Source organism: Vigna unguiculata, chromosome 5 (assembly GCF_004118075.2).
Source record: "Vigna unguiculata cultivar IT97K-499-35 chromosome 5, ASM411807v1, whole genome shotgun sequence".
NCBI lineage: Eukaryota > Viridiplantae > Streptophyta > Magnoliopsida > Fabales > Fabaceae > Vigna > Vigna unguiculata.
In genome coordinates this window covers 16,450,986-16,465,801 of record NC_040283.1, presented here as the reverse complement: position 1 = coordinate 16,465,801, position 14,816 = coordinate 16,450,986, and the positions used below count along the sequence as shown (strand labels likewise).

Sequence of the window (14,816 nt, the reverse complement as noted above, 5' to 3'; positions counted from 1 at the left end):
AAATACACCTATATTTTATCTGCTCATTAACCAACGTCAACTCGGTCAACCTTTGGTCAACTTCAACTCGACCAACGATGACTCGATTAACATTCAACCACTGTTGACTCGGTTGACATTCGATCGGCGTCGACTTGGTTAACCTTTGGCTAGCCAACTTGGTCAGCCTTCAACTTGTCGACTTAGTCGACCTTTGCTTGGTGGACTCAAACGACCTTTAGTTGGTTGGGTCGACTCTAGTCAACATTCGACTTAGGTCAATTTGGTCATCTGACCTAGGTCGATTTGACTCGACCTTTAGCTTAGGTCAACTCATCTTAATTTTAACTTGGACTAATTTGTCTCGATCGTCGGCCTAGTCAAACATGTCTTGACCTTTGGCCTAAGTCAACTCAACTTGACCCTTCAAACCAGTCTAGCCTTGTTTGATTATGTAGCCCAAACCAACTCAGTTGAAGCTTTTGCTTGGGTAGACTTGACTCTACCTAAGCCAATTTGGCACAACCTTCGCCTTAGGCCGACTCAACTCAACATTCACTCTAGACCAACATTGGACCTAAGCCAACTTGATTCAATTTAGTCCTCAGTTTCCTTGACTTGAACTAGACGCATCTTGATTTTGGTTTTTCAAAATCCAAAATATGATCCAATATAAATCCAATTCAAATCCAATTAAGTGGATTGGATTTGGAATCCAAAAATATGGATTTGGACATATAATAAATCCATTTAAATGGATTGAAAGCATAATGAATTTTAGTTATTATAGATTGGATCTCAAAATTAGATATTTTTCCACCCTTAATCCTAGTTACACGGAAAAAAAAAAAGAAATTCGTAGATTCAATGAGCTTATAGAAGAGAAGAAGAGAGTGATTGATTTTTGGTCTAAGAATTTATTTGAATAATATATATAACTTAGAACTTACACGTAATTAAATAAAGAACTAAAATAAAAAATCAAGAAAATCAAAAGACAAATTAAAAAGTGAACAAATTTATAAAAATAAATATTTAATCATATACTGTGTTTTAATTTTTTTATAAGCAATTTTATATTGTGATATAAAATAATATTCGGCTGTTATAATTACTTATTTCTTATAAATATATTGAAATAAAATTTATTAACAAATGTTAACACAAATTACTTATTTATTAGACCTTACACATGGTAAAATTCTTACTTTCCAATATAAAGAGGTCAAAATTTCAAATTTGAATGAAATTAATATTTTTGGACTGTTATTTACTTATTCAGACAATTTAAATATTTATTAATTTTTTCCCACACTTTCTAATTAAATTCTACTATTTTTTAAACCAATAAAGTATAAAAGTGTGAGAAATAAAGTATTTAATAATTATGAATTTTTGCATAAATAAAATTTAAAAGAGGCGTTATTTCATTACCAAATCATTATAACCAGCTACTTCATCTCCACTATTCTTCATTGCGATTCAAAGAAAACAGCACCAACAACACAATCATCATTGTCACTACCAAAAAAATTAATAAAAAAATAAAAAACAAAAATTCAAACCCTCGACCACACTTCAGACCCGTCTTCTTGTTCTTCGTTTCTCTCTCTTACTTTCTCCCACTTTCTCACTCATTCCGTCAAAGTTTGCAATTTTTTCTTCTCAGGTATGCCTCTACCTTCCTCTTACCATTAATCTCAACTATCTCGCAATTTCCCCATTATTATTATTGTTATTGCCTCTAATTTTAGGAAACCCCTTTTGTTCTGATTCGCGGAATTGTAGTAAAAAACCCTAGTTTCGCGGAATTGTGAATCCAAAACACCCTCTCTGACTTTAGAAACGCAAAAACCCTAGCCACTTTCTCACATCAACCATCCAGCTGCCGCGTCCTCACAAACACACCACCGGAGAGGGTCAGAAGAGATGTGTCAGAGAGAGAAGCACCAAATGAGGGCACAGGGGACACATTTACGCTGAACCTTGCTGCTACGGAGGCCCCGTCGAGGCTAGGGGCGGCTCCGCCACGGCCTGGGTTGAAGACAGTTCTGCAACACATAGCTTTGATTTGATGCTTGAGGTCATTTTCTCGTTTTGACTGATGCAGTTTAGCTATTAGAGCTACTTGTAGTGGTTTGATGCTGAGGGCAGTATGCTGGTTATAATTGGGGGAGATGCAAAGGTATCATGCTGGCAGCTGCACTAGTGCAGTTAATAACACTGCAGTTGGTGGGCAATCCACTAGGGACATTGGAAGGACCGATTCATCTTCCTTGCCAGCTAACTTTCCTTTGAGTTCAAGGTAAACCTGCTTTCTGCCTTTATTTCTTTGCTCAAAATATTCTTACCTATTTTTTCTTCTATGGTGTTACTGTAGCACTTGTGATCAAAATATTACTATATATTCCAAATAATTTTGGTTGTAATACACCTTCTGTTGCTTCAGTCCCTGTTAGCTAGGTAAAAAATTTCTTTATTGCAACAGTCATTGATTTTACTCTATGTCATTTGAAACTTGGCAAACTACTTAGTGTTCATTTATCTTTTTGACGCTTGAGGAATCATAATATTATAGTTTTTGGTCTTCATTTCTGTTCTTATGCATTTAAATGCTTGAGGAATGCAAGGTGTTTCATCTGTTATAAGGAACTAAACATATTTTGTCCATTTATGTTCTTTTCTATTACTATAATATAACTACTTCTGATACTTCTGTTGGGTGGTCAGATGAGCGAGAATTATTAGTTTTCATATGCTCAGTATGAATGAGCCACTGAAGAGGGCCATAGTATTTGTTATAAGAAAATTGGTATATGCAAGGTTGAAAAACATTTCTATTTCTTGATTGTGTGGTTTATGTTTGAAGTCTCTTTTGATTTCCTATCCTAATATATTTCGAAACGGCATACCTATTCACTAGAGATTGTTACACTGTAATTCGTAGAAACTGTTCAAATAAGTGAAGTAAATGTTTTAGGGATTTTTTCCACCCATGAAATTTAGTTTTCTTTGTTGTTTATACTGAAATTTTGGTAAATATTTCTTCAAGCGATTATTTTATATTATAGGGACATCTCTAAATCTTTGAGCCTGGCTTCCAAAAAGCATCGAGGTTGGGAACGTAAAGTTACTATCATCACATAAGCTAGATGGCTGCTTACTGTTTTATCAGGATAAAAAAAAACTCAAAATGGCCACTCACTACCGGCTAAAGCACACAACTGAACTATGTAATGTTTTTTATTTTTAATTTTTTTTATAGTTTTAAGACTGAAATACACAAAAGTTGTTGAACCTTTTAATCAGGAGGAGTAATAACCATATAATTTCATATAAAATTAGAGAATGATAACAGTAAATATGCAGAAGTTGGTATGATCTTTCTGTGTTTTCTTTTACTCATGTTTTGTATCAAGATTTATCTGTTCTTTTACCTTTTAAATAATAAAAAACCGTTTATCACATTATTTTGGTGCCGATGTTGCTAAACCATGGCATCATTGCTACCAAGATATGTTACACGTGTTATGTGGAGAAGCTATTTTTGAAATTACTTTTTAAACAATTGAAGATGTAGTCTAATTCTTTAAAGTTTTTGTAACCCATTTCCTTTGGAAGTCTTGGGATGGCACAGGTATGATGTAACTTGAAGACGAGGATATGCAAAATTCTTATAAATTTCAGCCATTCCATGATACATTCCATGAATTATTTTCTTAAAATACTTTATTATGTACATAACAAATATTTAGAAATTTCCCATTGATAAATGATTATAGTAGTGGAGTATGGTCATAATTTAAAAGAAATGTACTTTTAACAAACAATAGTTATATATGTTAATCTGTATTGAATCTACCTATCCCCAATGAATGTCACAGGAATTACATAGTTAGGTGTACAAAAAGAATCAGTAGTTTTATTTAAAAGATTATTAAGTCTATATTATTATTGTCTATAATTTACAACAGCTTTAAATATACAGATGAAATGATAGAGCCGTTTGCAATTGTAGTCATATATTCTCTTGATACTTCAAAATATAATGGTATATTTTTATTTTATTATGATAAATCAGTTATTTTATGCTGTTAATAATTTTAAACACAATGTTTATGGTTTTGCAGGCGACAACCACTATTAGCCCCATACAAGTTGAAGTGTGATAAAGAACCTCTGAACTCTAGGTAGTTCCTGCTTGTAACAGAACATGTTTTCAAATTGTAGCTCACTTTTGTTAGTTCATGTATAAGAAACATGATAAGTTTTTGTGGAGGAAATTTGCATGTACACTGTTAATATCCATAAATATTATTGATATACTATCTCAATTACCTTGATCATAAGTGTCTTTTTTGGCTAGGTTTCATTCAATCAATGGTATTAAGATTGCAATGTTTTAATCCTGGGGGGATTAATGTTTACCTTTTTCCTTATATTTCCTTATTGTTTAGTTGTGCAAATTGTAAATGTCTCTATTTAATCTCAGGCTTGGTCCCCCTGACTTTCACCCTCAAACACCAAATTGCCCTGAAGAGACTCTGACCAGAGAATATTTGCAATCTGGATACAGGGACACAGTTGAAGGTCTTGAGGTACACTTCTTTATATCAAATGGATAATGTAAAGTAGCTATTTAGCTATTTAAAATGATTACAATGTAATACTTCCGATGAATAGAGATCTGGTTTGATGCTCCTTCATTCTCGGCAGCCGGATGAACTTATGTCATAGCTGTATTTGAATTTGTGTTTCTATCTGTGCTGGTTTCAGTCAATTTGAATACAGTTTGATTTCTTCTTTCAAATTTCATATATGTATCCCCTACTGTTTCATGATGTTTGAAACTATGGTTTAGGGGATTCTATATTCTAGAGGATGGGCTTCCCGATGAATTGCTGAAAATCAACTTGTGCTTTCTAAAACTGATTGTTGTTATTATAACTGGTATTACTTTTATGTCTTCAGGAATCGAGAGAAATTTCCCTGACTCAGGTTCCAAATTTTAACAAGGGAGTTGTACTTAACTGCAAAGAGGTGACTCCCTAGATGATTTGTAGATGATTTTTTTTTCTTCCATTTATATCCTTACTATTTAAATGTCTTCCCTTATTTTAATTTAATGAAATATTTGATCTTTTAAAATCTATTATTAATAAGAATGTGAAATTAACAGTAGAAAACTATAATTACTTAAAAATTGTTTTTTTGTCTACAAAAACGTTAATATCATTTATATAAAAATTAATTAAATATGTTCTGTTTTGTCATTTTTCATTCATCAGCTACTTCAATAACTGATTTAATTGTACTCTTAATTCAATAAACTAACTTATAAGTCTTAAACTGGTTTATATGCTTTAAGCTAACTTATTAGTTAGTTTGGCTGAAATATAGCCTATGCCTTGACTATATTGGACATTCTCCGTGTTTTTTTTTTCTATTCACTGGAAGTGCGTGTAGGTTAATTCATTGATCTTTTGTCTTCTCTCCAGGCCATCAGAAAACGTCTGAGGGCAATCAATGAATCTCGTGTTCAGAAGCGGAAGGTGATAACAAATTATCTTTATTCTGTTTTTTCATTACGCTTGCTGAACATTGTGTATGCCTCTAAAGTATTCCATATTTATGTTTTGGATTTTCTTTGGTATAGTGGGCCCTACTTATTATGAAGGTATTTGATCTACATTGTAGTGCTTATTTTGACAGGCTGGTCAGGTATACGGAGTGGCTCTTTCAGGGTCACAACTTGCTAAGCCTGGTGTTTTCCCTGAACAAAGGCCATGTCCCGAAGACTTCAAGAAGAAATGGATTGAGGTATTAATAAAAATCTTGCACTTGTAGTTTTACTCTTTACAACTTGTATAACTATTACTGGTGATCTGTTTCTGTTAGAATGTTAGGGTTATTGGTTTGTTGTTAGTAACTTGGTTGGGCTTATATCCTCGTATTAGTACTGGTGTTAGGCATGGTATAAATTATTTAGAGCATTAGATATTGTGCTACGCATTTATCAATATTCAGCTTACTTTGGTCATTTTTATCACTTTCACCCAAACCACATAGTTATAGCATGTTAAAATAGTATGGTTGAGGTAAAAAAGTATGTAAAAGAGAGAAAGACAGCTATTACAATGGAGATTGATATTAGATGTTACACATACTCTAATTCTCATATATATATATATATATATATATATTAATAACTCAAGTAGTAGTACTGCTAGTATAAGCCCAGGTTCATGAAGACTAATAACCTTGGTATTTTAACAGTTTTTGTAAGTTTTTTTTTGCTGAATCTATATTTAGGAAGCGTGAGGTTTCACTCATTTGTATGTTTGGGTTGATCATGGTTATAAGTAGCTGGAGGGAGTGTGAAAATATGGATACAAAAGTTGTTTATACACTAGCTACTTCTGTACATGCTATTATACCTGTTCATGAATTTAGGAGGGTGATTGTTAAATACGTTCCTTTATGATATTGCTTAGGTCTTTAATACTTTGTTAAAACTGAGTTTCTTTCTTGGAATTTTTTTGCTACTGTTTTTTTTAATTCAATTATTTTTTTATAGGGGTTATCTCAGCAGCACAAGAGATTACGGTCTTTAGCGGATCTTGTCCCTCATGTTAGAAGGAAATCACTTTTAGAGGTTCTTATTAGGAATAATGTTCCATTGCTGAGGGCTACCTGGTTTATTAAGGTTACTTACCTTAATGTGGTATGGATGCATCAATCTAATGTGATTTACCTATTTATTATACCCTGAAGTTCCCCTCCCTTTTTTCTAAATATTTAAGATGAATTATGGTTGAATTTTGCAGGTTCGGCCAGGTTCTGCTAGTATTCCTTCTGGAATTGGTGACAAAACTCAGCAGACTTGTTCTGAGCTTTGGACCAAAGATGTCATTGAATACTTGCAAACTCTTCTTGATGAATTTTTTTCAAAAAATAGTTCTCATTTTACTCATAATCGAGATCGATCACCCCAATTACCTTATACTGCATCACTTCAGCACAGAAGTGATCAGTTATCTGTTTCTGATGGTGAAGAACCATCTTTACATTTTAAATGGTGGTATATTGTTCGGCTTTTGCAATGGCATCACGCTGAAGGGCTTCTTATTCCATCTCTTATCATTGACTGGGTTTTGCGGCAATTACAGGTGATTGCATGTAACAAGTCTGGTGTATTCATGGAAATTAAACTGAGCTTTTTATATGCCTTGCTGATTTCAATATTTAGACTTGTGGTATTGATGTTTCACACTTTTTCCCCTTTCAGGAAAAACAATTGCTTGAGATTTGGCAGCTGCTATTGCCAATTGTATATGGTTTTTTAGAAATTGTGGTGCTATCTCAAACGTATGTTCGCACTCTTGCTGGTGTAGCTCTTCGTGTTATTCGTGATCCTGCTCCTGGTGGATCAGATCTAGTAGACAATTCCCGAAGAGCATATACGACTTCTGCTCTGATTGAGATGCTCCGGTTTTTAATACTTGCGGCTCCAGAAACTTTTGTTGCTTTGGATTGCTTTCCTTTGCCATCCTCTGTTGTTTCATATACAATAAATGAGGGAAATTTTATACTTAAAGCAACTGAAGCTGCAGGAAAGATAAAAAATAGTTCGGAAGATGTGTGTTTATTTAAAAGTAAAGGATTTGATACACAATACCAATCATTGGCATTTGATCACGTTATTTCATGCATTCAAGAACAGGTACAAGATCTCACAAAGGCTGTAAAGCCAGGCTATCCAGGTCAATATCTAGCTAAAGCTGCACTAGCCTTGGATAAATCCCTTGTACTTGGGGATCTACATGGAGCATACAAATATCTTTTTGAAGATCTTTGTGATGAAACTGTATCTGAAGGTTGGGTTGCGAAAGTTAGCCATTGCTTAAGGTTATCTCTGAAGTGGTTTCGGACTGTAAATACATCATTTATTTATTCAGTGTTTTTCCTGTGTGAGTGGGCAACATGTGATTTTAGGGATTTTCGGACTGCTCCCTGTGATGTAAAGTTCACTGGCAGGAAAGATTTTTCCCAAGTGCATATTGCCATTAGACTTTTAAAGATGAAGCTGAGGGATATGCAGATTTCTACAAGACAAAAGAGTGGAAATACTCGTGGTCATGGGGTCAGTTATTTAGTAAAATGTTCAGGTCACCAGAGTAATCGGAATTTTGTGAAGAATGCATCCAGAACAAAATCTAGTTCAAGAAGTATGGATCAGAATATCTGCTCTTCAGCTATATTTGAAAGCCCAGGTCCTCTCCATGATATTATTGTTTGTTGGATTGATCAACATATGGTGCATAAAGGGGAAGGACTCAAACGTGTACATCTACTTGTAGTGGAACTCATACAGGCAGGCATCTTTTATCCATTGGCATATGTACGCCAGCTGATAGTGAGTGGGATCATGGATATGAATGTGGTTGACTTGGAGAGACAGAAGAGACACTGCCGAATCTTGAAGCAACTTCCTAAGAAGTTTGTGCGTGATGCTTTGGTAGAATCAGGGATTAGTGAAGGGCCACAGCTTACTGAAGCATTACAAATTTACATGAATGAACGCCGTCTCATACTACGTTGTTCCTTGTGGGAGAACCATGGTAATGGCAGTAATGTGAGTACATCATCTCTCAAGCAAAAACAGTGTATATCTTCAACAAAAGACAAAGTTTCTACAGTGTCAATTGATCAATGGAAAAGTGCTCCTTCGAATAAAACATCCTCTAAAAGTGGGAAGGATGACAGTGGTGTTGAAGATCTGAAGACATTCATCTCAGCCCTGTTACAGCTACCAAAAAGTTTTTCTAATTTGGGCTCTACTGGATTGGATGAATCTCAGGGCAGTGTCAGGAAACCTATTGGGTCTCAAAACAAGATTGATCTAGTGGAGACCACACCTGGGTGTGAAGAATGTAGAAAAGCAAAGAGACAAAAATTGAGTGAGGAAAGAAGTTTGTTTATTCAAGTTCCTTCTCCTGTACTGTCTGATGATGAAGATACATGGTGGGCAAAGAAGGGTCTAAAATCCTCAGAGCCTCTCAAAGTTGATCAACCTCTTAAGCCTATCAAGCAGGTTACTAAGACTCGGCAGAAGACTGTCCGTAAAACCCAGAGTCTTGCTCAACTGGCAGCTTCTAGAATTGAGGGTAGCCAAGGGGCATCAACCAGTCATATGTGTGACAATAAGGTTAGCTGCCCTCACCATAGAACTACTATGAATGGAGATACTGCAAGATCTGTTGATGGAATTCAATTAAGTGAATGTGAAGATATTGTCTCAATTGGAAAGGCTGTGAAACAGCTGCGCTTTGTTGAAAGAAAGGAAATAACACTTTGGTTGATGACTGTAATTAGGCAGCTTATTGAAGAGTCTGAAAAAGTTGTTGGTAAAGTTAGCCAGTTTGGGAGGCCTTTTGCCACTGTGGATGATAAAAGTTCAATCCGGTGGAAACTTGGTGAGGATGATCTTTCTGCTTTACTTTACCTGATGGATGTGTCAGATGATTTAGTCTCAGCTGTCAAATTCCTCTTATGGTTGCTGCCAAAGGTTTATAGTAGCCCTAATTCTACTATTCATAGTGGGAGGAATGTTTTAATGCTACCAAGGAATGTGGAGAACCAAGCTTGTGATGTTAGTGAGGCTTTTCTGTTATCATCGTTAAGAAGGTTGTATTCAACTTAATTTTGTATTTTTGTGGGTCTATTCTGCCATAATTTGTTATTTTGTTTCTTTTATCAGTTCTAATCCTTGTGGTGTTCGCTGTGTTTTAAGTAACTGTGGCTCTTAATGTGCCATGAGATGTGTTTATTTGATTTTTTTTAACAAATGCTTGTTAAACATTTCCAAGTCGGTGCTACTTGTGCTCTCTTGTTTGTCTTATAGGTTTAATTAAGTAATTTTACTCGGACTTCATATGATCTCCCAACTATCTCCCTCAATATTTTTTAATCTGAGCAAGTCGGCTTTTCATCTTTATGCTAACTTGGATTTTTTGTTTAAACTTTTTTTATTGGATTTTACATACAATTTAATTTTGTTTGGTCTGTCTGTCCCATTGTATTTGATGTAGGTATGAGAACATTCTTGCTGCAGCTGATCTTATTCCTGAAACTCTGTCATCTATAATGCAGCGTGCTGCCGCTATTATGGCATCTAACGGAAGGGTTTCAGGTTCAGGTGCTCTAGCTTTTGCTCGCCACTTGTTAAAAAAGTATGGCAATGTGGTTAGTGTCAGTGAGTGGGAGAAAAATTTCAAGAGTACATGTGATAAGAGACTGGCTTTTGAAATTGAGTCTGGACGGTCAGTTGATGGAGAGTTGGGGCTTCCATTTGGCGTTCCTGCTGGAGTTGAGGACCCTGATGACTTTTTCCGTCAAAAGATAAGTGGTGGCCGGTTGCCATCCAGAGTAGGTTCAGGAATGAGAGATGTTGTACAGCGTAATGTGGAAGAAGCATTTCAATATCTTTTCGGAAAAGACAGGAAGCTATTTGCTGCGGGTACACCCAAAGGTCCTGCTTTTGAAAAATGGGATAATGGGTATCAAATTGCTCAACAAATAGTTGTGGGTCTGATAGATTGCATACGGCAGACTGGTGGTGCTGCTCAAGAAGGGGATCCATCTTTGGTTACTTCTGCTGTTTCTGCCATTGTTGGCAGTGTTGGTCCAACTTTGGCAAAATTGCCAGATTTTTCAGCTGGAAGTAACCATTCAAATATGTCATTGGCTACAAGCTCTTTGAACTATGCTAAATGCATTTTGCGAATGCATATAACCTGTTTGTGCTTGCTTAAGGAGGCCTTGGGAGAACGCCAAAGCCGTGTATTTGAGATTGCTCTTGCAATGGAAGCTTCTACTGCTCTTGCTGGAGTTTTTGCTCCAAGTAAAGCTTCTCGGGCCCAGTTTCAAATGTCACCTGAAACCCATGATACTGGTACTATTCCAAGTGATGTTTCAAACAACAGTAGCAAAATTGTGGTTGCAAGAACAACAAAAATTAGTGCTGCTGTTTCTTCACTTGTTGTTGGTGCAATCATATCTGGTGTGGTGAGCCTGGAAAGAATAGTAACCATTCTCAGATTAAAGGAGGGCCTGGATGTTGTACAATTTGTAAGAAGCACAAGATCCAATTCAAATGGGAGTGTACGTTCAGTTGGGGCTTTTAAGGTGGATAGTTCAGTTGAAGTTCATGTCCATTGGTTTAGATTGCTTGTTGGGAACTGTAGAACCATCTGTGAAGGCTTAGTGGTTGATCTCTTGGATGAACCGTCCATTGTTGCTCTTTCAAGGATGCAGCGGATGCTTTCTCTATCATTGGTCTTTCCACCTGCCTATTCAATATTTTCGTTTGTTATGTGGCGGCCTTTTGTTATGAATGCCAATGTAGCATTCCGTGAAGATATGAATCAACTTTATCAGTCTTTAACAATGGCCATAAGCGATGCAATAAAACATTTGCCGTTCCGAGATGTGTGCTTAAGAGATTGTCAGGGTCTTTATGATCTTATGGCTGCAAACATGACTGATGCAGAGTTTGCAACCCTGCTAGAGTTGAATGGCTCTGATATTCATTCAAAATCTGTGGCATTTATTCCCCTCCGTGCTAGACATTTTCTAAATGCCATGATTGATTGTAAGATGCCTCAATCTATTTATACAAAGGATGAAGGAAGCAGGAATTCTGGACATGGTGAATCTAAAGTTGATTTTACTGATAGTGAATCTACACTACAGGATAAGCTTGTGGATGTGTTAGATGCTTTGCAGCCTGCCAAGTTTCATTGGCAATGGGTTGAACTCAGGCTGCTTTTAAATGAACAGGCCCTCATTGAGAAAATGAAGATGCATGATATATCTCTAGCTGACGCTATACAGTTGTCCTCACCTAGTTTAGAGAAGAGTGGTGCTTCTGAGAATGAGAACAATTTCATTGAAATAATTCTGACAAGGTTGCTGGTTAGACCTGATGCTGCACCCCTTTTCTCGGAGGTGGTTCATCTTTTTGGGAAGTCTCTAGAGGATTCAATGTTGTTACAGGCTAAATGGTTCCTTGCGGGACAGGATGTCCTCTTTGGTCGGAAGACTATTAGGCAACGACTGATTAACATTGCAGAGTCTAAAAGATTTTCCATTAAGACACAGTTTTCTGAACCCTGGGGTTGGTGCACCCCACGTAAAGATCCAGTTACTCTCAAGGGGGATAAAAAGAAAGTTGATTCTATTCCTCTTGAAGAAGGAGAAGTTGTTGAAGAGGGAATGGATGTGAAAAGGTCCACAAAAGGGTTCTCTCTAGTGTTTGACCCTGAAAGATCTACCAGTAAGCAGCAGCATGGGACTGAGAGGGCTCTTCTTGAGTTAATTCTTCCATGCATAGATCAAAGTTCTGACGAATCTAGAAATTCCTTTGCAAGTGATTTGATCAAACAATTAAATTATATTGAGCAACAGATAGCTGTAGTTACCCGAGGACCAACTAAGCCAGTAAGTACTCCTGCAACTGAAGGTCAGACAAACAAAGTAAATAGCCGCAAAAATATAAGAAGTGGCAGCCCTGGTTTAGCCAGAAGACCAACACCTACTCCGGATTCTTCTCCACTTTCTCCTGCTGCTTTGCGAGCATCAATATCTTTACGTGTGCAGCTGCTTATGAGATTTCTTCCTATTATCTGCACAGACGGGTAATTAAGACTGTATTTCTTCTAATATTTAAATTGTTTTCTGTGCTTTCCTGAAACGCTTTCTCCTTCTGGATTGTTGCTGCAGTGTCTCTTTTCATGGGATTAAGTGGTATGATGTTTTCTGGAAACATGTTTATATATTGTGGGGGGGGGGGGGGAAGTCTACCATTTATGGTTTTGTTGAAATTCATCAAAGTGGAGATAGATAATTGCAATATGAACATTTTCACCAATACAGTTACTGTCCGTTGTTTTATCAATTTGCATTGATAATACTTGCATTGATGTTTGTGGTTGTTGTAAGTCAATTTCCTTCTGATCTTTCCAGAAGTGAAATATGGATTTTGGTGATAATATGAAGGCATATGCTTGTTTTAATGTATGCCTTATTAGAGTATCAAATGTAGGCTGTTCAGAGGTAGTTTAGTTAAGATGTTCGATTTTGCAGGGAGTCTTCTGTACGGAGTATGAGATACACACTTGCATCAGTACTTCTTCGTCTCCTTGGCAGCCGGGTTGTGCACGAGGATGCAATGGTGAATGCCATGCAATATTCTCCATTGAGAAAGGAGGCGGAATCACCTGCTGAGGCTGCTTTTGTGGATTCTTCTGTTGAATGCCTGTTTGATCGTCTGTTGTTGATCTTGCATGGATTGTTGAGTAGTTCCCTTCCATGTTGGCTTAGGTCGAAACCTGTTGCAAAGACAGCTAATGAACCTGCAAGGGAATTTTCTGGGTTTGATCGCGAGCCCTTGGAGGCATTGCAGGTATGATCTTTCAGCCTATTAATGTGCAAAACTTAGTTTCTGTGACTGATCCTGTTATTATTTTTAGGAATGCGTTTTATTCTTGATATTGTCATCTGGGTGATGGTGATTAGAATGAAAGCATGCAGGCTTCTCACTTTTCTTATGGTCTATTATCTAAAAACAGAATCACCTTGATAACATGCAACTGCCAGACACTATCCGGTGGCGTATCCAAGCTGCAATGCCTGTACTTCCTCCCACTACACGCTGCACTTTCTCATGCCAGCTGCCGACGGTTCCAACTTCTGCTCTTGCATCTCTTCAACCCAACACTACAAATTCTGGGTTTAACCCCAGCACTTCAACTGTCCCTCAGAGGAACCCTGTTCCATCATCAAGGTCTACAGCATCAGGGAAGTCAAAGCAGCAGGACAATGATTTGGACATTGACCCTTGGATGCTTTTAGAAGATGGGGCTGGATCTTGCCCGTCGGCAAATAATACTAATATCGGTAGTGGTGATCGGGTCAATATTCGCGCTGCCAGCTGGCTTAAAGGGGCAGTGAGAGTGCGGCGAACAGACCTTACATATGTTGGCGCTGTGGATGAGGATAGTTGATTAACAAGATTATTTTTTTGGCTTCATGTATGCAAACCCCTCAGCAGGTGTATTAGTTATTTCATCGTCTATTTTTGATGGCAGTCAGGCATGAAGATGCCTGTCTGTGCTCGCCGTTCCCGTGTGGAAGGGAGGTTGAGGGGACATGAATTTGAGAAACAGGTGAAGGGACGTGTTCTTCGTTAAAGAAAAGTGAAGCTCATCATCGTGTTGGTTCTGGCCTGGTTGACTACTAACCTGTTCATCACCCCACCCTGGACTAGTGCACTTTCAGACACACAGTTCAGTGGTTTATTGTAAATATAGGATCATTGTTTCAACTTTCCCAATTTATTTGATAATATATCTCAGGTGGTCTGTAGTTGTTCTGTTCTAATTCATGTCTCAATGTGTAAACTGCCTGTATCTTCCGGGGACATAGGCACACACCAGTGCACGTGTTCATTTTTTCTTTTTAAATATTTCAGAATATGAAAATATATGTGCTTTCATCTGGAAAATGCAGCATTCTATTTACTTGCAAGTCCACCAAATTTTACCAATAGGGGGATAAATTCGTTTAGTCCATGCAAATATCAGTTTTTTTTAGTCTAAAAGATAACTTGTTTCCTTTTAATTTCTCACTTATGAAAATGCTTTTATCTTAATAAAAATTAAATTTAGTTTTGATCAACAATTTGGTGTAGTAGTTTGGTAATGCACCATCCTTAAGTGATGTGATAAGGTGTGATAAATGTGTTGTGAAAAGTAATTTATATGGTCATTGATGTT

The 14,816-nt window shown here is 36.7% G+C and overlaps 1 protein-coding gene across 4 annotated transcripts; it reads left to right on the top strand.

The window, feature by feature from the left end:
* Nucleotides 1-1,455: 1,455 nt before the first annotated feature.
* Nucleotides 1,456-14,545, top strand: LOC114184889 (mediator of RNA polymerase II transcription subunit 12-like). Of its 4 annotated transcripts, none has more exons than XM_028072272.1 (13): nucleotides 1,456-1,648; nucleotides 1,768-2,284; nucleotides 4,110-4,169; nucleotides 4,472-4,577; nucleotides 4,951-5,019; nucleotides 5,478-5,531; nucleotides 5,692-5,799; nucleotides 6,557-6,703; nucleotides 6,807-7,148; nucleotides 7,268-9,666; nucleotides 10,071-12,677; nucleotides 13,126-13,444; nucleotides 13,611-14,545. In XM_028072272.1, exons 2-13 carry the CDS (start codon nucleotides 2,157-2,159, stop codon nucleotides 14,043-14,045), a joined length of 6,774 nt encoding a protein of 2,257 aa, XP_027928073.1. In that variant the 5' UTR covers nucleotides 1,456-1,648; nucleotides 1,768-2,156; the 3' UTR covers nucleotides 14,046-14,545. The 4 variants fall into 4 exon arrangements, with proteins under 4 accessions (XP_027928073.1, XP_027928075.1, XP_027928074.1 ...); XM_028072274.1 differs by having other exon boundaries at nucleotides 1,479-1,648; nucleotides 2,090-2,284; XM_028072273.1 differs by having other exon boundaries at nucleotides 1,479-1,648; nucleotides 1,734-2,284.
* The last annotated feature ends 271 nt before the right edge of the window (nucleotides 14,546-14,816 follow it).

What these genes read in the sequence shown, in the direction of transcription:
- LOC114184889 (XM_028072272.1), top strand. Translation starts at nt 2,157, where the DNA reads ATGCAAAGGTATCATGCTGGCAGCTGCACTAGTGCAGTTAATAACACT. An exon ending in GGGTTTTGCGGCAATTACAG is followed by an intron (nt 7,149 to 7,267) that starts GTGATTGCATGT and finishes TTCCCCTTTCAG; the next exon opens with GAAAAACAATTGCTTGAGAT. An exon ending in AGCCCTTGGAGGCATTGCAG is followed by an intron (nt 13,445 to 13,610) that starts GTATGATCTTTC and finishes ATCTAAAAACAG; the next exon opens with AATCACCTTGATAACATGCA.